This window comes from Gymnoscopelus braueri (genome assembly GCF_963280865.1).
Source record: "Gymnoscopelus braueri genome assembly, chromosome: 16".
Classification (NCBI taxonomy): Eukaryota; Metazoa; Chordata; class Actinopteri; order Myctophiformes; family Myctophidae; genus Gymnoscopelus; species Gymnoscopelus braueri.
Genome location: NC_137616.1, coordinates 40,060,514 through 40,085,166, shown reverse-complemented (window position 1 = coordinate 40,085,166; position 24,653 = coordinate 40,060,514). Strand labels below are relative to the sequence as shown.

The window sequence follows — 24,653 nt, the reverse complement described above, 5'->3', positions numbered from 1 at the left end:
TCCCTATTCCCACCTTCAAAAAGTTTGAGAAGCACTCTACTATAACGTCAAAGTAGAGAATCTACAATCACGTTAAGAATGTTTTTATCCATGTTTGGAGTGCTTCACGTCTCTTTCCATATCTAAATAGAGACCTTGAGCTCCTATTCAATGACAGAGATTATCTCTGTTCAAAAGGGAGTATGTCTGTCTCCCCCAGCTGTTTCTTATTCTTAATTAGCTGAACATCCTCATTCAAGGACATGGCCATCACAAAATGATAACCCCAATTATGTCTATCTGAACCTGTGACATTTGATTATACACACAGTTTTATCAGTATGCAGTTAAAACACACAAATATTTCTTTAGTAACTTTTATAGCAATAAATAGATTGGTAAAGGAATACAACGGATCGCACGGGACCGCACTGGGCCAACCCAAATGGAGAAGATTGGCGAAGCGGATTGGCTCTACTCTCGGCCGCCGAGCAAGAGCCCTGATGATGATACAACGGTCTGTCAAAGTTCCAGATCTTAAAATAGCCTTTGAATATGTTACTATAAATAAACAAATGAAACTGTGATGAGGAAGCCCCGCCCGCCCGACCGCACGATCCCCCAGCATAGTGAGCATACTTGATGGCCCCGCCCCGCCCCGCCCCGCCCACGCGCACATGCGCACACACACACAGACACACACACACACACACACACACACACACACACACACACACACACACACACACACACACACACACACACACACACACACACACACACACACACACACACAGGGCCGGACTGGGACCAAAATTCAGCCCTGGCATTTTGGTTCGGACCGGCCCACCACCCCCCGGGCCGTTTTGTCAACGGGGGGGTTTCACTGTTTCAGCCCAGCCCTGCACATGAACTCTGCAGCCGCACTGAGGCCCCTACTGGAAAGCATCTCAGCCCAAACATTAACGAAACTAATAAATGGGCCACGCGACCCTGAAATGACCGTAATAATCCTAAAACGGGAGCGGTTTTTTTTGTGGTCCAGCGGCCCACTGGCACGCGGCCCACCGGGCATTTGCCCGGTACGCCAAACGGCCAGTCCACCCCTGCACACACACACTGTAGGGGGTGCTATGGGGGGTCGGCGACCCCTTAGTTCTGGCGCGGGCTGGGGGGCTGGGAGCTCCACATGCACGCGCGAGCACGCACCGTCAGCTGCGGTCTTAAAGTTAAACACCTTAAAGTTTAAACAATAGCCTCTCACGGTTCGCGCCGTCAGCGGCGAGCCGTTCTCAATAGCGTCTACCTGGCTGCTTTGCATAACATTAGGCTAATCGAGAAAAGCCATGGACTTGAATTGAATGTGTACATTCCTCTCACAATGAGAGACAACAGTCTCTGCACTGCAGAGTGTGAAGGAGATCGCTTAGAAGAGGACCCAGTTCTCTGAGACAAGACAAAGACAAGTTGTCTGATTATTTTAAGTACTTATGTGTGGGTGAGTCTATGTAAAGGGCTATTATATAAAACTAAAAGGAAAATAAAATAATTAATTAATTGAAACAAAAATAAAAACAACAAATTAACAATGCAACTAAATAATAAGATATAATTACATTAAAAATCACATGTTGAATACAGTATTTCAACTAGCACTGAGCTGATTGGCTATGTGCACATGCGTGCACGTGCGCGTGCACGTGACGTCAGAAAATATAGCCCCCCTAGTTCAAAAATCCACAGCTCATCACTGCACACACACACACACACACATACACACACACACACACACACACACACACGCGTACAGCTGAGAGAGTACTGTACTGTACGTACATGGCAATGTTCTGAATATGAATTTAACTCACACCTTTGACTGAAGCCAGGACGAAAAGGTGGGATTCTTATAGGGTTTTTTTTTTTTTTTTTTTTACTGTGTCCTGGGCGGTGTGTGTGTGACAGTGTGTTGATGGGTTTGTTTGAGCCACAGCATATAAACCGGAACTGATCCAGTGGTGGAACATGTGGTGCAGTGCTTCTCAACCCAAGGAGCCCTCAGTTCAGTTCGGTTTGCATTTGGCCAGTGGTTCTCAAACGTTTTCTTGTCAAGGACCCCCCAAATTGATATATATATGTATGGCCGCAGACCCCCCCACCTGAAAATGTTTTGTGCCAGGGACCACCAGAAGAGAAGATTTATGTTTAAAAAAAGTTCTAAATGATATAAAACAAAAATTCGAATACTTTCAAGATTTTTCAAAAAATCTAAAAAATAGCAGGTGTACAAGCCAACAGCTCGTTTAGGTGTTAGGGTTAGAGTTTTCCGGTGGTGCGGCGGTGTCACAAACCAGACAATTGCCTACAAGCCCACAACGTTTCGCAGCACGGCACGTTGTGAGCTTGTAGATCTGCTATTTTTTTCAACATGCAAGTCAATGGGTGAGAAGCAGCGGCGTATGGTGAATTTTAACGTCGACCGGGCCAGAATCTTAACCTCCCTCCTCCCCCCTTCGGCCTATTGAGAATTAACGAGCCATTCCGGGTGGAAAACGGAACGCTCGTCCCAAAACACACTGCCCCATTTTTTTCGCGGACCGAGGCCGCCGGTTTAGAACCGGAGCAGGGTGTTTTAGGACAACGGTTCTTCTTCTATTACATTTCTGAATGGAGAAAGGTGTGCGTCTCTACGCAATGGAGAACCGGTTTGACGGCAAAACTGGTTTTCTAATGGCCACTCATTAACAATTCGGCCGGATGCAAATGAGCCCCATTTTTAAAACAAAGGCGACTTATAGTGTGAGGGGCTGCTAATGTTGTTATGTTGATTTTTTGTTTTTTTCCCCTGGCGGATCTTGCCCCTAAGCAGGGTTTACACAGACCGGCCTTGTTTGATTGATTGATTGATTGATTGATGTAGTTTATTTAGAAAGACATGAGAATAGTACATGACAGTACATAACAGTACATGGAAGTACAAATTCACAATACAAGGTCTACTAAACTGGAAACCCTCATTAAGCATTACGCTTGTTTAAGATGAGGACCCCATGCACACAAATCATGATGAAATATAAGAGGCAGGCAGATATACACACTACTATACAGAATGTCATACAATCAGCTTTCAGGTTACTGGTATGACGAGAGAAAAAAAAATATATATATATATACAAAAGAGGAAAATGAAAGAGGGGGGGGGGGGTAGGGAGGGGTAGGTTAAGACTTAGACAGGGGCCATTTTCGAATTGTTGGCCCCAATGACCGTACGCCTCTGGTAAGAAGCAGAGTTTGCCAGGCCTGGGTGTGACTAATCTCTCTAGAACAGATCCATCGCTGGAAAAAAAGCAGAGAGCGCTGTTTTTCCTTTTTATTTGACGATGGGTTCCCAGATTGGGGTGTGACTAACTCGCACCACCAGCCCCACTTTAGGAGTGGGTGGGGCTTAGCGAAGGGTCCATTGATAGAATATAAGTAATTTTTTGGGTGAACTACTGTTTTAATGTGCTGTTCTTAGTTCCACCAGGAGATGGCGACAGATAATCAGTTTTCAAAGGGCTTCCAGTGGAAACACATTTGAGCCTTAGAATGCCACTGCTAATAAGGCGACCCCTATGTACACCATACAGTGATTCACAACGTGGGGTCCGGGGACCACCATGTATCCTTGATTGGGTTCCAGCGGGTCCTCCCTGGCACTAAACGATCTTCACCATCATTACGTTCAAGTAAATACAACTACAGAACATAAGTGCAGTGGTAAAGTAACTAAGTACATTTACTCAAGTACTGTACTTAAGTACAATTTTGAGGTATTTTTTACTTTACTGGAGTATTTCCAATTGTCTATACTTTTACTTCTACTCCACTACATCTCAGAGGCAAATATTGAACTTTTACTCAACTACAATTATTTGAAAACTTTAGTTACAGTTACTTTTCAGATATAAATTATGGTATTATGAAACATACATTAACCACGTTAGCCGTATTTTATACATAGTATTTGAAAATAGCCGATCTACAAAACACAACGCGACAGGCTACTTTTACTTTTGGTACTTTAAGTGCATTTTGATACCAATACTTTTTTACTTGTACTCAAGTACATATAGAATTCCGGACCTTTACTTGTAACAGAGTACTTCTGCAGTATTGATACTTTTACTTACATTTGAGTACTTTTTCCACCACTGCAGAAGTGAATGGCTATTTTGGTCATAGTTTAACTCAATCATAATACATGGGCCTATACATACTAGAGATAACAGTGAATTCTGGACCAAATGGCAGACCATATCCGACCAAATCATGTCTAACAATGGAAGTGTTAACAGATTGTGGTCCCAAAGATAACAAATCTAATCAAATGGGGGTCCTTGGCCTAACGCATATAAAGTACTATTTTTTTTCTGTCTGGATGAATACAATGCTCATTGTAAAGCATTGTAAATGCACCATTTAACATTTATTTAAATGTCTTAGCCGACACCAGAGGTCTACATTTCTCAATGGAGGAGTAGGAAGACCAACCACTGCAGATGTGTTAGTTAGATTATAATTATATCATTTAGCACATCACAACAAACAGCTTAAAAGATGTCCCTGTGACCATCAAACATACTGTAAACATAATTTTTTGCAATGCAGAAGAGTTTAATGGCTGATCATATGGAAGTAGTCAAATGTATAGTCTGTAAGCAACTCAATTAAACGAATCAGAACTATTATCAGACGTCCCATTATTTGTGCAACAGATGCCAAATTTGGGATTACAGGCACAACATATTCATTCATTCACATTTCTCGGAAATACATTGAGGGCAGGACCCTCATTTTCAATGATTTTGAGATTACAAAAAGCATAGCACAACAGAGTCATAATATTGAAATAAGTACAGGATAAAAACAGGTTATGTACTGGAAAAGCAAGCAAGGAACAGTATTAGACACCCTAATTAAAATTACAATTAAAAACAACAAGATTACTGAGCATGTGGATATTATCCTTATTCACATACACAACAGTAGGTGTTCATTCTCCACTTAATAAAACCATCCCAAAGACTTCATGACACATATAGCATATAGACATTATATATATAGCATGTAGACATTATGACAGATTACCTTTCCAACAGATTACTATTCCGCACAGAAGGTGGTACGTTATTATTTCAGAAAGTGTCACTGTCTTCCCTGATGATTACAACACCCTTGTGGTCTTGACAATCATTTAAAAGTATAGCATTTATTTTTCCACACGCCAAGAAGAAGTTTTATTGCTATTAACGGCACATGTAGGAGCATCATTAATGCACAGTTTTGCAGGCCATTCAAACATACTCTTAACACGCTCTTAAAGACACCATATTTCACTGTGATAAGTGCACCATGCGTGAATGGAAAGACATCTATCTGTCTTCAGGGGTCCTTGAGGGGGTTCAACAATGTTAACAATATTATATACTCCTAAAAACTTGGTTACTTTAGAAATTTTTATTTAGAAATTAGAAAAACTTGTATAGTGTATATGTGTGGAAAAACTATGAAAAGTCAATAGTAAAAAAATTCTAACAACACAAATCTTCTCATGCGGTCCCCAGATGATAAGCATGATGTGCAACATTGTTTTCTCACTCTACAAAACAAACCAATATACAGTATAAGTGTATACAGGGTATCTGCACAATTTAAGGACTTTTAAGAATCTTTAAATATTCCGTAAGAAAGAGGAAAACTTTGTGAAAATAGCGGAACTACAAGCTCACAACGCCTCACGTTGCGAGGCGTTGTGAGCTTGTAGATCTGCTATTTTCACAATATGTATCTGTGGAAGTTGAACCAAGACAAACTAAATGTAATGCCTATAATTCCAAGTGCTTGTGAGGGTGGGGGGTCCCCAGTTCAAATATGATTATTTTGGGGGGTCACAGCCTGAAACGTTTAGGAACCCTTGTCTAGTCAATGTATTGAGTAGTGGTGTCATATTCTCCTGCTTGTTTTGGTATACAGTTAAAATGTTTAAACAACAGACAGACTTTCACTTGTAGTTGAGGAACATTTGACAAGGAGTATTTCTACTTTGACTCGAGTACCGGGGTTGAGTACATTGTCCACCACTTGGCTTAGACAAGGCAATTAATTCAACATGTGACATGTCACTACAGTACATGTCACTACTATGGTCTATGGTCAAAAAGATACTTTTATATCAGCTTGATATGTTTCTTCTTAACATTTGTGTTTACACATAAGATTGACTCCACTTTGCAAGTTTGAACTTTATTAAAAACCCACAAGTTGCAAAATATGAATGACAAAAATATAAATATATAAATACATATTATTGCAGATAAAATAAATAGCTTTAAATTACCAAATAAATAAATAACAGATGGTCTCACAAAACACAAAATAACTATAATACAATAGTCAAATGTTTTAGATGACGAAGCCATCAACCCATGTAGATTACCGATCTTTAGCTACATTTATAGCAGTAAACAGTAGGTAATACAAAACAGAACAGAACAGAACAAGGCCTACAAGGCCTACCTACAAAACAAATGCATGTTGTGTTATATATGAGCCTGTTGTCACAATATGTGACAACAGGCTTAGACGAGGCAATTAATTCATCAGAACTTAAGTGTGTTTAAAACAAACACAACACAATGTATGTGACACATGTCACTACTATGGTCTATAAGAATGTGTCTTCGATTAGACAGTCTTTCTGGTTTTGACACACGTGCAGCCGACGGCCACCAGTTCATTTTCTGGTACGAGTTGATACTTATTTGCATCCTCCTCACATGGTTTCTTTCTAAGAACCACCCTGCTTTGTGTGACGGGTTTAGAGTTGTAGTCCCTGCTCTCGTGCCTTCCGCGCTCCCTGTTGGTCATGATGCATCCCTCACACAGGCACTGGGCGACAGCTAGCGTCCGGGGGAAGCGGTCTTCCTTGGTTTCAAGGCTGCAAGGCGACCACAACAATTTAAAGTCAGTACTTTATCTATCCGTGTCTAATTCTTCACACACGTTGAATGCAGACATGCAATGGTCAATGCGATGCGACACATTGTGAGCTTGTAGATCTGCTATTTTCAAAAGATTTTAAAAGATTTTGTAAAGTTGTGAAATGGGACATTCTGCATGATGAGTGCTCTTTACTTTTGCTACTTTAAGTACATTTTAATACCAATACTTTTGTACTTTTACTCAAGTAGATTTTGAATTCCGGACTTTTACTTGTAACAGAGTATTTCTACATTTACAGTATTGATACTTTTACTGGAGTAAAACATTTGAGTACTTTTTCCACCACTGCTTACATGTATCTCCAGGGTGAGATGGAGCGGTTGCTGATGTCTTCGTTTAGTTGTTCGTAGAGTTTTATGGGACATTCTGGGGCGCCAGACTCAGCGACAGCTGCTGGCTCAAGGGCCTGTGGGTAGCGTTTAAGCATCTTCTCAGCTTTTCTCTCCAGCTTGTCTTCATCAACACACGAACACGTCAATACAGGGATAAAAAGCAGTCCCACTAGAAGAATCTGTAAAGGCAAGAACAACAAGACAATTAAATTCATTGCATTCTTTAGAATCAAAGTTTTTTTTTTTTTTAAGTTTCACCTAATATAAAACTATAAAGTTAAAGCTGGAAAAGATATTGAATTGTCTTTTATAGCTCAAGCCCAATGAACCTCTCAGGGTTATTATAGTTAACCAGAATTAAGAAAATAACTAAAACTAGAATTGAAGAAAAACAAACCAAAAAAACAGTGTAGTAAACTGAAATAAAAATAAAAACAAGGCTTTACGAAAAAATTATGTGTTTACAAAATATTCCTTATTTTTTGTCTTGTATCCAATTATTTTCCTTTAAAAATAGCTAAAATAGCACGATGCAATGCATTGTGAGCTAGAAGACTTGTCTAGGTGCCCTTTTAAAAACTAACTGAAGCTATAACTGAAATTGAAAACACAAAGTCAAATTGAAATTTAAATAAAAACAAAAGAAAACTATAATAACCTCGGTCCCTCTCACACGTACCTGTACTTTGTATAGTCCGAACATGTCCATGTTGAATAATAATCTTCTGTGTCTGATAAGATAACCAAAGGGCTTTTGTTTGCTGTAATGCTCAGGCACTGTGGTCGTCGCTATTTATGCCAGCTTTCACCTCCCTGACTTCCTCATTCTCAAAGTCACAGTAAGTGGTACTGTAGCTGGCATCTGTTATTGCATTACATCACCTGGAATTTTCACAAATGTATGAGGGGGTGAATATTGTCGCTGTCAGACAGAATTATTTTATCTCCATTTTTTTTACTTTTTGTGTTTGTTCGTAAAGTAATGCCCTACTACTCCTTGATCATCCTACAGCATCACACAAAAGCATCAAAAGTAGCAGATCTACAAGCTCAAAACTTGGCGCGAAGCAACGCGTTTTGAATCCTGAAAAGTACAGTAACTGTTTTGGACATATGAGGTTTCTACCTGACAAAGACTACTGTACAGAACAACTTTGTCACAGAAAGACTGTCACCCCATCAATTGAGAATGTGACTCAATCTACAAAACTGTTACTTTTCAGTAAAATGTAAAAAGTGAACCTGTGATCCAATGGATCCAATGTAGTTATTATATTATGTCACAAGCACTTGTTAATACTTTTCATTTGTTAACTATTTATAAAACAGACAGACCTAAATACTTTCAAAATTTTTCATTTGTTGCAAAAATAGCCACGCTATCAGCTCACAACGCATAGCGATGTGATGCGTTGTGAGCTTAGGAGCGGCTATTTTTGCTACTTTTGAAAATATTAGAAAGTAGGGCATTCATTTACCCAAAAAATATATAGGAAACATAAAGATGAATTATGGAGATACGAGGCAACACACATACATAATCTAGGGACCCTAAAATTGTTCGTCGCTCTTTATCCAGAGCGACTTACAAACACATACATCATCAAATGCAGAGAGACGTAGTGTAGTGTAGTGTGTATCAGACCAATTCTTATGGGTCACAAACTAAATATCCCCCTTTTTCCCCCTTTGTTTCCTACATTAAAAAAAGAAAACAACTCGAAAGATTTTTTAAAGTTTAAACAGAAAAATCACAACTTTTCAATTAAAAACATTTTCAACATTTTTCAAAAGTATTTCATAAATACAAATAGATCTGCTATTTTCACTAGTTTGGGTCCCGGAAAAACGTCTCTTCCGACCCCAAAAAAAAATCTCTTTTGGGTCTCGAGCTAAAAAGTTTGGGTCTGTGTGACAAACAGAACATACAATCACATGCACTAATCATGCACACGCTGTTGGGGCAACAGTTACAGAACAAGGTCATCGCACCTTTTACTAGTCATTTCACCATCTTTGGCTGAGATTCTGTTCCTATTCCCACCTTCAAAAAGTTAGAGAAGCACTCTACTATAACGTCAAAGTAGATAATCTACACTCACGTTAAGAATGTTTTTATCCATGTTTGGAGTGCTCCACAGGCATGTGTTTCATAAAGTCTCTCTCCATATCTAAATAGAGACCTTGAGTTCCTTTTCAATGACAGAGCTTGTTTATCTCTGTTCAAAAGGGAGTATGTCTGTCTCCCCCAGGTGTTTCTTTTTCTTAACCCATTAAGACCTGATGCCGATTCTACAATGTCTTCTAAATCCCAACAGTATTCTGAAAAACTCAGTGGTGAAAAAAATCAGTGGTGCTCAAAATCTTTCATGTGAAGGACCCCCAAAATGTATTTGGTCGCCAACCCCCATCTCAAAATCTTTAGTTCCAGGGACCCCAAGAAGCAAAGAATAAAGTTAAAAATGTTCGCTTTAAACAATATATATATTCAAAGATTTGCACATATTTTCACGAATTTTCAAAAATATCCCAAAGTGTAAAATAATGCTTTTTTAGCCCAAATCAAAAAAGTGACACAGATGCGTTCCAGTCTTAATGGGTTAATTAGCTGAACATCCTCATTCAAGGACATGGCCATCACAAAATGATTAGCCCAAGTATTTCTATCTGAACCTGTGACATTTGATTATACACACAGCTTTATCAGTATGCAGTTAAAACACACAAATATTTCTTTAGTAACTTTTATAGCTATAAATATTGGTAATGGAATACAACGGACCGCACTGGGCCGACCCAAATGGAGAAGATTGGCGAAGCTGATTGGCTCTACGCTCGGCCGCCGAGCAAGAGACCTGATGATGATACAACGGTCTGTCAAAGTTCCAGATCTTAAATTAGCCTTTGAATATGTTACTATAAATAAACAAATGAAACTGCGATGATGAAATTATGTAATTCAAGGTTCCTACTAACAAGGCGTCAACTGATGAAAACTGAAACCTGCATAGTGAGCATTCTTGATGGACATTATGCTACTATAGGACAAAAGAGAAAGACCTCACACTCTCTCACACACACACACACACACACACACACACACACACACACACACACACACACACACACACACACACACACACACACACACACACACACACACACACACACACACACACACACACACACACACACACACACACACACACACACACGAGAGTACTGTACTGTATGTACATGGCAAAGTTCTGAATATGAATTTAACTCACACCATTGACTGAAGTCAAGACGAAAAGGTGGGATTCGTATAGTTTTTTTTTTACTGTGTCCTGGGCGGTGTGTGTGTGACAGTGTGTTGATGGGTTTGTTTGAGCCACAGCATATGAACCGGAACTGATCCAGTGGTGGAACATGTGGTGCAGTGCTTCTCAACCTTAATAATACCAAGGAGCCCTCAGTTTGGTTTGCATTAGGCCAGTGGTTCTCAAACGTTTTCTTGTCAATTGATATATATATATATATGGCCGCAGACCCCCCCACCTGAAAATGTTTTGGAGAGAAGGAGAGAAGATTTATGTTAAAAGAAATTATATAAAACAAAAATTCAAATACTTTCAAGATTTTTTTTTTAAATCTCAAAAATAGCAGGTGTACAAGCTAACAGCTCGTTTAGGTGTTAGGGCTAGAGTTTTATTATGTCATACTTCTGTAGGCGTGCGGCGGTGTCACAAACCAGGCTATTGCCGATCTACAAGCCCACAACGTGTCGCAGCACGGCACGTTGTGAGCTTGTAGATCTGCTATTTTTTGGCTTTAAGGCTTACAGTTAAAAACTAAAACAAATTCATTCATAAAATCGGTGGAAAATTACAACAGCATACCTATTCCCAAAGAACTCTTAAAACAAAACAAGCAACCAATAGAACAAATTGATTACAATGGGATATCTATTCCCAAAGAATTCTCCACGAGTATAGTAATACAAACCTGTGTGTGTGTGTGTGCGTGTGTGTGTGTGTATTACTTAAAAAGAGCACTCATGCTCATTAATCTCCCCATGGTAAATAATAGTTATGTATACCACAGACATTTAAATTCACAGAAACTGTGCTTCTGTGTCAAACATGAAAGCAGAAGTATTCAATACATGAGGGTCTTCATGTTGCACTTCAGTCTGAAACCTTTTATCTCCATATTTCAACTTTGTATATATGTTTATTTTTTTGTAAATAAATGCCCCAATTCATCACACAAGAGTGTTGCACAAAAGCTTGTGACACGGTGTGAGCTTGTAGATCGGCTACTTTCACATTTAGTTTTTTTTTAATAATAACAATGGACGTACAAGGTTTACTCCCGACATGAACTATTTTGTTTGTTATGAAGCTGCACTGGTTATATGGTATCCATGGCGATGAGCGTCATCGGATTCCCCTCAGAAGAGGGGAATCCGATGACGCTCACCGCTACGGATACTATGCAGATACTATGCAGATGTAGATAAGATGAGAGAACTTTATTGTTTGTTGTATTTGCATGAAATGGAAATTTGCCTTCGACACGCTGGCAACAACACTGTGTACACAGACAGTACAATAAAACACAACTAAAATGGCAGATCTACAACTATAAGCTCAGAGTCACTGCCCATCTTTCGCTGCAGGCTGAAAACCCACCTCTTCAGGAAACACTACCCTGACCCTTCCTCTTAGCCTTGCCTACTTGTTGTCAATTATTTGTACGAGCTCTTGTTTTGTTGGATCTTGTTTATTTGATACCCTTGTTTTAGCTCTTGCTCATTTGATTTTCCTATTTGTCTCAACTGTTTAAGAAAGCAGGTAGCTGATATATTGCACTTTTACCTTAGTGCTAGGTATGCTCTTAGTTGCTTGTTTTAGAAGAGAATGCACTATATTCGGTTTTTAAGCCGTGACGTTGCGCCCCGTCAGAATAACTTCCGGGTCCAAGAGTGTATTTTCCCAATATGCGCAGTGCTGTGTCCTTCACTGTTTTAAGAGATCTGAGACTGAAATAACGACTAAAGTGTCATTCTACCGCCTTCCCAGCACAATCAAAGAGAAGAGGAAATCGCTATTTTATATATATATCTATATATAAATATATATATATAAATACATATAAAAAATTTAATATTATGTTAATAATCACAATACAAATATAAATATATATATTAGCCAACTTTTTACTGTCTATGATATTAGCATTAAGACCCTTATTAACCTTCAATGGTTCATTTCTGAAAAAGGAGGTTATTGTAAAAAGATTTACGGGCTCCAACATGTTTGTTTACAATGAAGAGTGGACGGTGCTGGTGCCTTTTGGACCCGGACCTGACGTCGGACTACAAAATGACGTCAGACTTAAAAACCGAATACTTCTGGTGATTAGTAGTTTTCTTGCCTACCTTTGTTGAATGCACTTATTCTGAATTCTTAAATTACTGTGTCTTTTGTTGAGATTCTGAATTCTTAACTCCCCTGAGTCCCCATCTTTAAACCAAGAGGAAACGTTGACATTGAACGTTTCTCCAGAAACCAAACATTTTTTTTCCCCCTTTTTTTTATTTATCTAAAAATAAATAAAAAGGATATAGCATCTTTTTGGACATTCCTTTTTTTAAGACATGCTGACCTCTGTGGAATCCAAAAGAAAATGCTAAACGTCAGCACACATCGACATCCAATAATACTTTTTTTAATTTTCTGATTTGCGGACACCCTCTGTGGAACAGATAAAAAGGCAACACACTACATATTAAATTTAAAATAATCCTTAACCCTTAAATTCAATTAATTCTTTCAATGGACCAAAATCTTGTTTTATTTGGACCACACCAAAGGCCAAGTGACCTTGCACCAAAAATGATGAAATTCCAGGCCTGACTATAACTATAAAAAATATAGTTTAAAAGTCAAGTGGATGGCAGAGTTCACACCGACTATAAAAAAATACAATGGTGAACGATATAGTTATAGTTATAGTGTTCAGTGTGAATGGCACCTATTCTGTAATGTCATTCTAAAAGGGAACATTCATATACCATAAAACATTAGCATTAGCACATAAACAAAGGGAAGTCACATATGATGAGTTCCTCATTTTAGGCCCATGCAAACTTCCTACGTGCTGGCAGGGGAATACACCACAACTATTGGAAAGCATGTAAACATGATATCACTGACTGTTGTGCAAACACTTTCCCTATGTTCCTAAAAAGAACAACATGAGGGTTAGTCACCAGGGAGTCACCACTATGGGCAGCCCTGAACTTTGGAAGAACTGTGTCATTTTAATATATGTGTGTGTGTGTGTGTGTGTGTGTGTGTGTGTGTGTGTGTGTGTGTGTGTGTGTGTGTGTGTGTGTGTGTGTGTGTGTGTGTGTGCGTGCGCACGTGTGCGTGCGTGTGTGCGTGTGCGTGTGTGTGTGGGGGCAACTGTAACAGAGTGAATTTAATTTACAATCTTTTCTCAGCCATTATTTGTAGTATTTTTTTTAATCTATCATGTTGGTCAACTGCATATCGAACTAGTTGTGTGCCTCAGCAGTACTGTCTCTGTTCTGCTGAGCGGGCACTTGAAGATACATGCAGTGGCAATGCGACGACAAACTGTGTATCCTTTGTCTTCAACAGCAGTGGTTCTCAAACTTGTGCCAAATTGAATTCGGCCGCGAACCCCCATCTGAAATGGGGTTGTGCCAGGGATCCCCAGAAGAGAAAATGTGTGTAAATGTTTTTCTCCAAATTATAAAAAATGTTTTTTTCCCAAATATTTTCGAATATAGCAGATGTACAAGCTCGCAGCGCGGCACTGCAAGCTTGTATATCTGCTATTTTTTAATAGCCAACGTTTAAATTATGGATAAAGGGGTTCAAATTGATGTGATGCTGTATTAACACATTTTGCTGGGGACCCCCTGGAATCAACCCAAGGACCCTTGGGGGTCTCGGACCCCACTTTAAGAACCAATGTTCTACAGAATTTAATTGTTAAACGTGGCTCGACCTGTCCACATTACCCTGATATGACTGATTGAGATCTGTTATACGTGTATTTCACATGTATACATAAACCTTACCTCTCACATTAGGAGTTTAAACTCCACCCGTACATGGATCCATTATACTTTGTTGTACTTCAAACAGCGAAAATAGCCCATCTACAAGCTCACAACGTGTCACAACGCAGCGTGTTGAGAGCTGCAGATCGGCTATTTGTGACAAATGTTCAAGTTCTTTGGCCTTTTTTATTATGACATGCACAGAATAGGGATGCTAGGGGTTCATGTGGTTTACCTGGATTCGTAATTGATGTGAGCACTGCAAGGGCGTCATTTGGTGTCCCAGCTGAAAAGAGCTTATGTGGTTAAATATTTAATCACAAAATGTAAAACATGAAAGAAAAAAATGCAGTGAGTTACTTCCTTGGCCTACTGGCAGAGTGTACAAGAAAGCTGGGGCTGATAGGAATAGTAACCCCGGACAGAAGACAAACAGACACAGGCGTGAAAACATAATCTCCCCCCTGCCTGGCAGAGACAAAACAGACATTGCTCTTTAATCTTGAATTCGGAAAAAATAACACACTCAACGTCAGGTCCGGGGACCACAAGGGGTCCAAAGGAACCCTTACGGGTCCGTAATAGAGTGTGCACATGAAACTAAATGGACCCATTCCATTTGTACATTCTCAGAATTAAATTCACACTGAATATTTTTATAGTGTAGATTGCGGTCCGAGAGATTTAAAGAATTGCATCAAATGGGGGTCCATTGTCTAAAGCACACATGGCGAACATACGGGCTGAGGGCCGGATCCCGCCCCTTGACCATCTCTATCTGGCCCACGAACAAAAAAAAACGAACAAAAAATCTAAATTCTAAAAGGCAGTATTACGTTAATGGTTTTGAGGGAAATGTCTTTAAAGGGATAGTTCACCTAGTTCATAGTTTCTAGGCGGCAGGATGGGGCATTCTCGGTGACACCGCTGGAGCACTCGTCAGGGATGACCTACAGTATAGAGCTTAGCACAAATCAGTATAATTTATGAAGACATTTAATCAGAGGTAATTATTACATATTCCAAAAAAAATACTAAAAAACAAGGATCAATCCAGTACTGGATTTCCTCAAGCAAGAAGTCCAAAATAACACGTTTTAATAAGATAGCGAGCTCAAAACCGAACTGCCAAAACACAAATATTTTATCTGGCCAATGAAATAACAATGAAAGAACACATATTGCACATTCTGCATTTATGTTTGTTTGTATGTCTATTTTAATTGATATATTTACTCTCATTTATTTTCATTAAACGTACATATTTATATTATTTCATGAATATGTTTAACTTTAAAGTGCAGCTTTGGGATACTAAAGCTATTTCGGCTTCAAACAGAATGAATAAAGTCTTGTTTGTGAGCAGTTGGTGTCCCATTTCGACCCGTAATCTTTGTAGCTTTGTTCTGAAGTGCTACAAGGGCACCAGAGGTAGTGCTGGGGGGGATAAGTCAGACCAATGGTGGCCTGGCCCCTGGCCCCTAGTCTTACAGCCTGTACACACTGGTTGGCCCCTTTGTCGCCGAATCCAGTGATGAAATCGAGGCCATAGATGTCCATCTCCAATTGACAGCCTCGGTACCAGGCTCGCCCAGTTCATTTCATACAGGATCCCTCAACCATAATGTCGAAATATCCTCTCGATCCAGTGATCCAAGGTACTTCTGGTCATGTAGATAATGCCTCTTGCAGGTCTGGCCACTGCTCCCACACTACGGCATTAAATACCAAAGAACCAGACTGGCCTCTCCAAAGCGGACTTCTTAGCCTTCTGGGTTACATGTTCATGATCAGCGCACGTCACACACTTTTCTACTGGTACTGGTACATGTAATATTGGTGTCTTTCTGTCTCTCTCCAACGCCTCTCTGTCCTTCTTTTCTGCCTCTCTCTGTCTCTGTTCTCTCAGTTCTCTTTGTCCCTCTGTCTGTTTTCTCTCTGCCTCTATCGCAGTCTGACTTACAGCTTGGAAGTTACTGTAGTCTGTCTGATTGTCCCTCTCCAGCTGCCAGTTCAGTTCTTCTTGTCTCCTCAGCGCCTCCTCTTTCGCCCTGCGGTTGTGCTCCAACTTCACCTTTAACCACTGCTTTCTCCCCGTGAAAAGCTCGCGCATGAGTCGATCCCTGGTTTGCCTGTCCTTCTCGTACTTGTCCTCCTGTTTCTCCCACACGTGTTGGGCTTGCTCCCTGTACTGAATGGCGGGCTGCGCCTTTCTCGCGCTTTCTAGCTGCTCCCCGATCATGCGTTGCATCCAGGTGGCGTCGGCCATGGCCTTCTCCCTTTGCGCGCTGTCGACACGGCTGTCCTCTCGCTCCCATTCCAGCAGAGTGGCCACGATCTCGCGGTCGACCTCGAGCTCCTCCTGCACCTGCTGCGTTCTGCTCTTCTGCTGAGCGTGGTACTGGCCTCCCAAGAAGTGCCCCATCTCTGATTTCTTCCTGCCCTCCTCCACCTTTCGCCTCTTCTCCTCCATTTCCTCCATCCGCCACTGCTGGGCCAGCAGGGCTTCCTGTCCTTTCTTCAGACGGTCGGCCTCCTGCTTCAGTTCTTCCATCTGCTTCCGGACCTTCTCCGTTTTCATCCATTCCTGTGTTTTCATTCTCTCCTCCTCCTCCTTCATTCGTTCCACGCACTCTTTCTGCTTTCTCTCGTCCTCAATTTCTTTGCGTTTCTTCTCCTCGTGGGCTATTGCTTCCAGCATCTGCTCTTGCCATTGGCAACCGTCATCGACCTTTTGCAACTCCGGGTACTTTTTCTTCCAGTGCTCGTGCAGCCGCTGTCGCTCCAGCCGTTTGAATATGTTCTGCCGAGCTGAGAGCTCCGAGTCTAGCTGGTCCTGCGTCTCCTGGAGTACGGCCCTGAGGCGAGCCCTGCGCTTCTCCAGATTCTTCCTCTTCTCCTCCGTCAGCTTCTCGTGATTGTACGACGACATGCTCCGGTTAAAACACTTAGCGGAGGTCCACTCCGCTTGTTTACAGTTGAATAAATCATGTTTTCGTAGTTCGTAAACATGCTCGTCTGCCTCCTGCTGGTCACGGGCCTGCTGTTCCCGCCTCCGTGTTTTGTGTTCGAGAAGGACATGGCTCGGCAGAGCCATCGATCCGTCTCGCGTCACTCTCTGTTCTCCGTCACTCTCTCTGTGTCACTCTCCGTGCCACTCCCCCGTGTATTTCTGTATGCGAATGGCCGGCTTACTCTCGCTTTCCAGCTGGTCCCGATACTGTCTGCGTATCTGTGGGCCTCTCTCACGTTATCACTACACCTACGGCTCAATCACTTTCTCTAACTCACTCCCCGTTGATGAGACACCGGTTATATAGGGTATGTTGTTGAATGGTTACGTCACTCAGTTTTGGCGTAGCCCGTAGCAACATGTTGTCTTTGCCTCCGCCGGGCTCAGTGGCCTCGTGGTTAGAGTGTCCCCCCCCCCGAGACCGGGATGTCGGGATTCAATCCCAGACTGAGTTACACCAAAGACTATAAAGATGGGACCCAATGCCTCCCTGCTTGGTATCAAGGGTTGGCCTGATGGTAATTCCCTGCAACATACTATAGCTTCATGCCCAGCTTGTACATCAAGCTGCCTCACGCTACAGAAACAGGAGATAGGCTTCCTGCCGATACACCGGACCACCCATCAGTGTGGTCCACCGGTTCTCAATGTGGGGTCCCGGGACCCACAGGGGCTGGTGTCCCAGATAAATGACTGATAGTTAGGAACCATGATGGACCCTTACAGGTCTGTAACTCTGAGAGCATACACATGAAACATGAAACATTAAATTACTATCTGACGTCATCACTTTGACATCAGAGATTGTCTGGCAGAGATTATGCTCTCGACAGAACAAGCGATTCCTAACCAGAGGGCTGGGGCCCACGGTGGGTTTTGTTTTGAAATTCTTTTTATAGACTTTTATTTCTTTCTTTTTTGCCAGACCCAGGGGGTCGGCCTAGATGAGGCTTTGTCGGTCGGTCTGTCCCTCTTTTCCTACCTGTCCCTCTTTTCCTACCTGTCCCCTTGATTGGCCAAGCTTCGCGTGACGTATCTTCAGATTTCAACCACTAGGGGTCTGGCAGTGCTCCGAGGAGCACTTTTTCTATTTTTAAGATATGAAAAATAAATGAAAAAAGTAATTGGAAAAACACGGGCCCCTCACGCATTAGAAGGCCAATATCAGTCACCAGAACCAAGGACGGGTGTTTTCAATTAATCATCAAGCAACTTAAAAACTGTCTGGTAGTATCAATAATAGTGAAAATAATATGTAACCGTGGTCATAATGGAGACATAATGTTGGGCTGCTTGTCTGTTCTGAATCTCATTCAAGATGACGTCCGTATGGTACATACAAAATGTTCCCATTTTAAACTTAAACAGTACACTAAAATATGTGTAATAGGGAAACCTGTCCCCATTCAGTCCAAATTTGGACAATCTGAGCCCCCAGTTCATAATAACTTCTCCTTCAAATAATTCAAAAAAGTATAGTACGCATTTGAAAACAAATGAGTGGGTTAACCTATTGACAAGAAATGTGGTGTTTATTGGTCCGGCGGTAAACAGACAGACCGATGGCTAGCCTCTTTCAGATCCATGACGTTAAAAGGTAAAACGGTAACAGTAAAACGATTTGAAAAAATAGATGTCGTTGATTATAATGATAATTAATTTATTTATATAGCACATTTCCAGACAAAGTCACAAAGTGCTTTACAGAGCAGGATAAAAGGAACAACATGATAAAACTTTGGATAAAAACTACTACAGACGATGAGAGAATAAAACAAGTGGCACAAAAATGTACATTAAACCCATACAGATATACTCAAATAAAACAAGAGTGGCAGGAACATTTAAGAAAAGGCCTTAGCATAGAGATGGGTTTTCAGAAGGGTTTTAAAAGAGGACACTGACTTTGCACGTCAAATGCTTCTGTCATACAGTCTAGAGCAACAGAAGTTCTGAAAGCGATCAGAGGATAAAGCGGATGTGAACCCTCCTCCCCGCTTCCGTTTAGTCTTTACAGTCGTGCAAATTTGTCCTAATATAAATCAAAATAATCAAAGCATATATGGCTCGCTGCTTATCAGAAAAGGAAATTCTAAATTAAAATGGAAAGATATTTTAAAATATACTTGATCGTGTGATTCCCCAGCGTCAGCACCAGGCTAATGGGGACACTGGTGCTTGATCGTGCAGCCGGTCTGCGTGAGGGACTTCCGGGCAGAGCAGAAGCAGGGGCCTCTCCACCCGTCTGGCCAGCAGACACAGGGGCCTCTCCACCCGTCTGGCCAGCAGACACAGGGCTCTCTTGGGCTGGAGCAGATGGTTGAACAACTACGGGCTGGAAATTATCCAAGTTCTGTGGTCCGTACTTCACCACCCTGGGTGACCGCGGAGCTGACACCGTGGCCTTTCCCCCCTCACTCTCCTTGTCACTCCACTCCCATTCTCTGTCCTCCGTCTTGCTGGACCCAGTTACACAACCCGACATTGTCGGTCGCTTCTTAAGAAGCTTCTCGAAGTTCTCGTTGTTCTTGGCTTTTGCGAAGAATTCGTGCTTCATCAATTCAGCAGCAGTAGGCCTTTTGTCTGGGTCTTTCTGTAAACACTGCGAGATCATCTCCCTGAAGAACTTGCTGTATTTCTTCACCATCTCTTTGTCTGTGATGCCGGTCTCCAGGCAAGGAGGGTCGTTCTGCAGGGTCAGCATCAGCACCTTCATGGGTGGGTATTGGTGATACGGTGCGGCTCCAGTGGCGAGTTCAATGGCTGTTATACCAAAACTCCAGATGTCGGCTTTGAAGTCGTAGCCCCGTATCTGCTCCATGACCTCTGGGGCCATCCAGAAAGGGCTACCGACAAACATCTTCCGCACTTTGTTCCTGGTCATGTCGCCTTCAACTGCTAAGGAGGCACTCACACCAAAGTCTGCAATTCGCACTGAGCCATCGCCGCCAAGAAGAATATTTTCAGCCTTCAGATCCCTGTGAATCTGCCCGTTTTTATGCAGGTATTCCAGTCCCTCCAACACTTTTCCGAGGATGGTGGCAATGCAGGTCTCGTCCAAGACGCCGTTCTTGTGTTCACCGCGCGAGATGGTGTGCCTGATGAGGTCCAGCACAGAGCCACCGCAGAGTAGCTTCATCTTCATCACTAACCAGGATTCATCCTTCACCACAAAGGAGGTATCGTAAGGGACAGAGTTTCGATGGTGACACTGCCTCGCGGCTTGGCTCTCTTTCGAAAGCTCATCAATGCTGGTCTGACACGTTAGGTTGATACGCTTGGTGGCCACCTTCTCCTTTCTGGGCTCACAGTATGCTGCCTGGACCACGGCTGTGGCACCGCTACCTATCACCTCGAGAACATGATCATCCTTGTTGATTGACCAGGGTTGAGAGCTCTGGTCCTCCATTCTTTTACTGATTGTACACTGTAAACGGTGTGTTAAACTCAGATAAGTTGTCTTGTTCACTCGATTGAGCGGCAAGGACACCTGCTGGTGCTCACTACTCTATCAATTTTTATATAAATCTCAGACATTATATAAATTGACCTGAAACTCTATGGTCACACAACTCAAACCATGAACATGCATGGTTGACAACACTAATTTACGCTGGCGACCTTGCATTCCATCCATGAGTGCCCTGAATTTGGCATTATTTGGGTCAGTTGATCCAAATAATGGCAGTAATTGGTGAAGTCATAAACTATATTGCCAGTCATCTTCATATTTGGGCACATTTGGGTGAGGACAGACACGTCATGCTCTGTCCGACGCCAAAATTGACTACAACATTGCTGCATGCCGGTTCTGGACAACTGCCAGTCTGACCGACTTCACATTCAACACGGCACTTCTCATGGGTCGTCAGCAAAATACACTCCAGGTTTGATGTTGACTGGTTAAAGCAATGGTTCTCATCGTTGGGTCCAGGGACCACCAGGGGGTCCAAATGGACCCTTATGGGATTGTAACTCTGAGAATGACACTGATAATTTTACAGTATAGATTGGGGTAACAATTAAAATAACAAGACCAGGAGACCTGGTTCTGCCAGACCCAGACTTCACATGACGTGTCAGCCTGTGTCTATGCCCATGTATGGACGAAAGGGGGACAGACTTTTATGGCTGGGGCCTAAGGACAAAGTGACCAAAACCAGTTTTTTGCCCATGTACAGTATGGAGAAAACAGGTAAAACACATACTCATGTATGGACGAAAGGGGGACAGACTTTTATGGCCGGGGCCTAAGGACAAAGTGACCAAAACCTGTTTTTTGCCCATGTATGGAGAAAACAGGTACAAAACATGCCCATGTATGGACGAAAGGGGGACAGACTTTTATGGCTGGGGCCTAAGGACAAAGTGACCATGCCCATGTATGGAGAAAACAGGTACAAAGCCTCATGTAAGCCAGACCCCCTGGGTCCGGCAAAAAAGGGGTTCCATTTGTACAGTCTCAGAGTTACAGACCCATAAGGCTCCATTTGGACTCCTGGTCGACCCCGGACCGGACGTTGAGAAACAGTGGGTTAAAGGTTCTAGAGATATGTGACGAACATAAATACACACTCACATACTACACACAGAGATTTGTGGAATTTATAGATAGATAGATAATTTAGATAGATTTTTAGCAGTTCATCATTTTACTAAATCTTTTTAGGTTATATTCAATATAGTCTCTGATGCTTTTAAATGCTGGCTCTGGGAGCTGCATGCGCTCCAAGAATTCCAATGCATTTGTGCAAATGACAAAGTCTCTTAAATCTTGATGTTGGCTTATGTTGTCTCTGATGTTCTCAGTCACAAAACATACATTTCTCACACAGAAAACTGTTGGCTGTCTCATCTACCCTATAGCTATATCTACTTGAATTACTAACATTAGTGTCTAACATTCCTGTCAAAAAAGGGGAAGAACTAGGCATTTTTGTGGAAAATTAAAAAGCTTTTTATTGTATGGCTAATAGGCAAGAAAAGAAAACAACCCAATGTGCACCTATAAGTTGCAGCACACAGCCTTAATCAGGGTGACTAAACATATTTCCTTAGGTGCAATAATAATCAGATAAGCAAGGATGCAGTGCCATCATGTGGGTGGTGGCAGAATGTCATGATGGTCTCATCCTTCTGATTCTCTTTAGATTTCAAGGACCCCGGTTTGATATCTATTAGGGCCATCGGACCCCATTTTGATACAATGTGTTTGTTATCTCTAGGACCCCAATCTCTAGTGTTAATTTAACTCTGACAGTGAAATGTCACAGTTACAGACCTGTAAGGTTCCATCTGGAGCCCTGGTGGTCCCCCGGACGTGATGTAGAGAAACAGTTTTTCTTTTTTGGTATTGGCATTGACACTGATTCAATAGAAAATGCATGATGAATCCTGATCATAAAATATTTTATTTCTTAATAAAAAGAAATTGGAAAATGTGTACATATTTCAGGAGTGAAGGAACGAACTACTCATGCCATAAGCCTTTCAAATGCTTCCAATCAAACAATCGTTTAGCTTGCGTCTTCTTAACTTCTGATCATTATAGTATTGTAAAATGTTGTTGTAGAATTTAAAATGATTTGCCATGACAATGTAAGATCGTGTCTCCGGGCTATGAGACACTGGGTAGCAGAAACTCGCATGACATTTGCGGCGGGAGTAACATTTCCATGGTAATCTTCCACAGATGTCCTTGCTACACTTGTGGGTAGTGAAGTATTTCCCCATTACATTGCGAATGAAACATTTGTCTTCAAACTTAGATTGATTGCATAGTGCAGAGGTGGCTTCTACACAAGCGAATAGCATTGTTTTACAACCACGTCGCTCATGGTAAGTCTACATTGGATTGTTAAGACATTAGAGAACTTTATTATCAGCTAATGTTTTAACAATCCAATATAGACTTACCACGAGCCAGTGGCTCTTAAACTGGGGTCCAGGGACCCCCAGGGGTCCTTGAGAAGTTATGGATCTATACCTGTGAGAGTTAGGAGTTTGTGTAGATTGGGGTCCCAGAGATAGACAATTATATCAAATGGGGGTCCTTGGCCTGATGTTTAGCGAACTGGGGGTACTTGAAATGAAAGTCTAAGAAACACTGACATGAGTGATGTGGTTGTAAAACAATGCTACTGTATATGCTTGTGTAGAAGCCACACATCTGTACTGTATGTGTTTATGTGTCTCCCATGCAGACCTCAACTTCGGCCACTCTATGACGTCACTCATCTATTAAGTAAGACGTATCTATGACGTATGACTCCATATTTGAACAAGGCTTTTCTGTTATAGATGGATTAGCTCTGACTGAGACTAACAAAAGTTACGGAAGACAGTCAAACAGTCCCAGTATCTATTATGGCAACATATAGGCTATGTCACCCGTGTCCAGATTTGGCCAATGTGAGCCCGGTTGACATCCATTATAATATTATAAAAATCACACCCTGTGTGAAGTGGGCGGTGTCTTGCTAGCTAATCACAATACTGAATGGAGTCAACCAATCATGTACAAAAAATAAATACATTTATTGAAACACTCTTTATGATGGAAGAAACCATAACTTCAAAAAAACTAATTTATGTTTTTTTTAAAGTTATGGTTTCTTATATAGGGCTATGCACATGTGTCATGTGACACTGGCCAATCACAGTCCTGAATAGACTGTGATTGGCCAATCACGGTGCAGGGTTAGGCGGGGTACATTTTTGTACACATATCCAAACCTCACTTAAAAAACTCAGTACAGAACATATTTTTCAGTAGTGTGAACAAGAAATTTGGCGTTGATCAGTCCAGCGGTTCGCTAGATTAGCTCTGGAGAGACAGACAGACAGACGGCTAGATGGCTTGCCTCTTTCACAGCCATGCCATAAAAATGGAGGGAAAATCAATCACATTTATCTGGGTAGCATATAGAACTGTTCAAGGCATAAAGTTTCAAGTGTCATTGAGCAGATAGACATTACAATTATATTGGATTTCGGACTTCATGTGGCCATGACAGACATCAGTCATCTATGACAGATCTATGACAAATGTATGACTCCATGTTTGGGCGAGGTTTCATCCTGAACCTATTAGCTCCCATTATTATTATTATTATTATAAGAATTAAAGTTAAACAAATCTAAAAAAAATCTAGACCATAAGTGAAAGAAAATGCATGGAGAGCTACTGGCGGAGTGCACAAGTGGC

The 24,653-nt window shown here is 41.5% G+C and overlaps 1 protein-coding gene across 1 annotated transcript; it reads right to left on the bottom strand.

The window, feature by feature from the left end:
• Positions 1-17,575: 17,575 nt before the first annotated feature.
• Positions 17,576-20,855, bottom strand: LOC308102970 (serine/threonine-protein kinase OSR1-like; the record flags this gene model as incomplete). The annotated part of the gene is made up of 2 exons (XM_080452822.1): positions 17,576-17,657; positions 19,573-20,855. The coding sequence occupies 2 exons, from the start codon at positions 20,853-20,855 to the stop codon at positions 17,576-17,578; spliced, it is 1,365 nt and encodes a 454-aa protein (XP_080308948.1).
• Between the last annotated feature and the right edge of the window lie 3,798 nt (positions 20,856-24,653).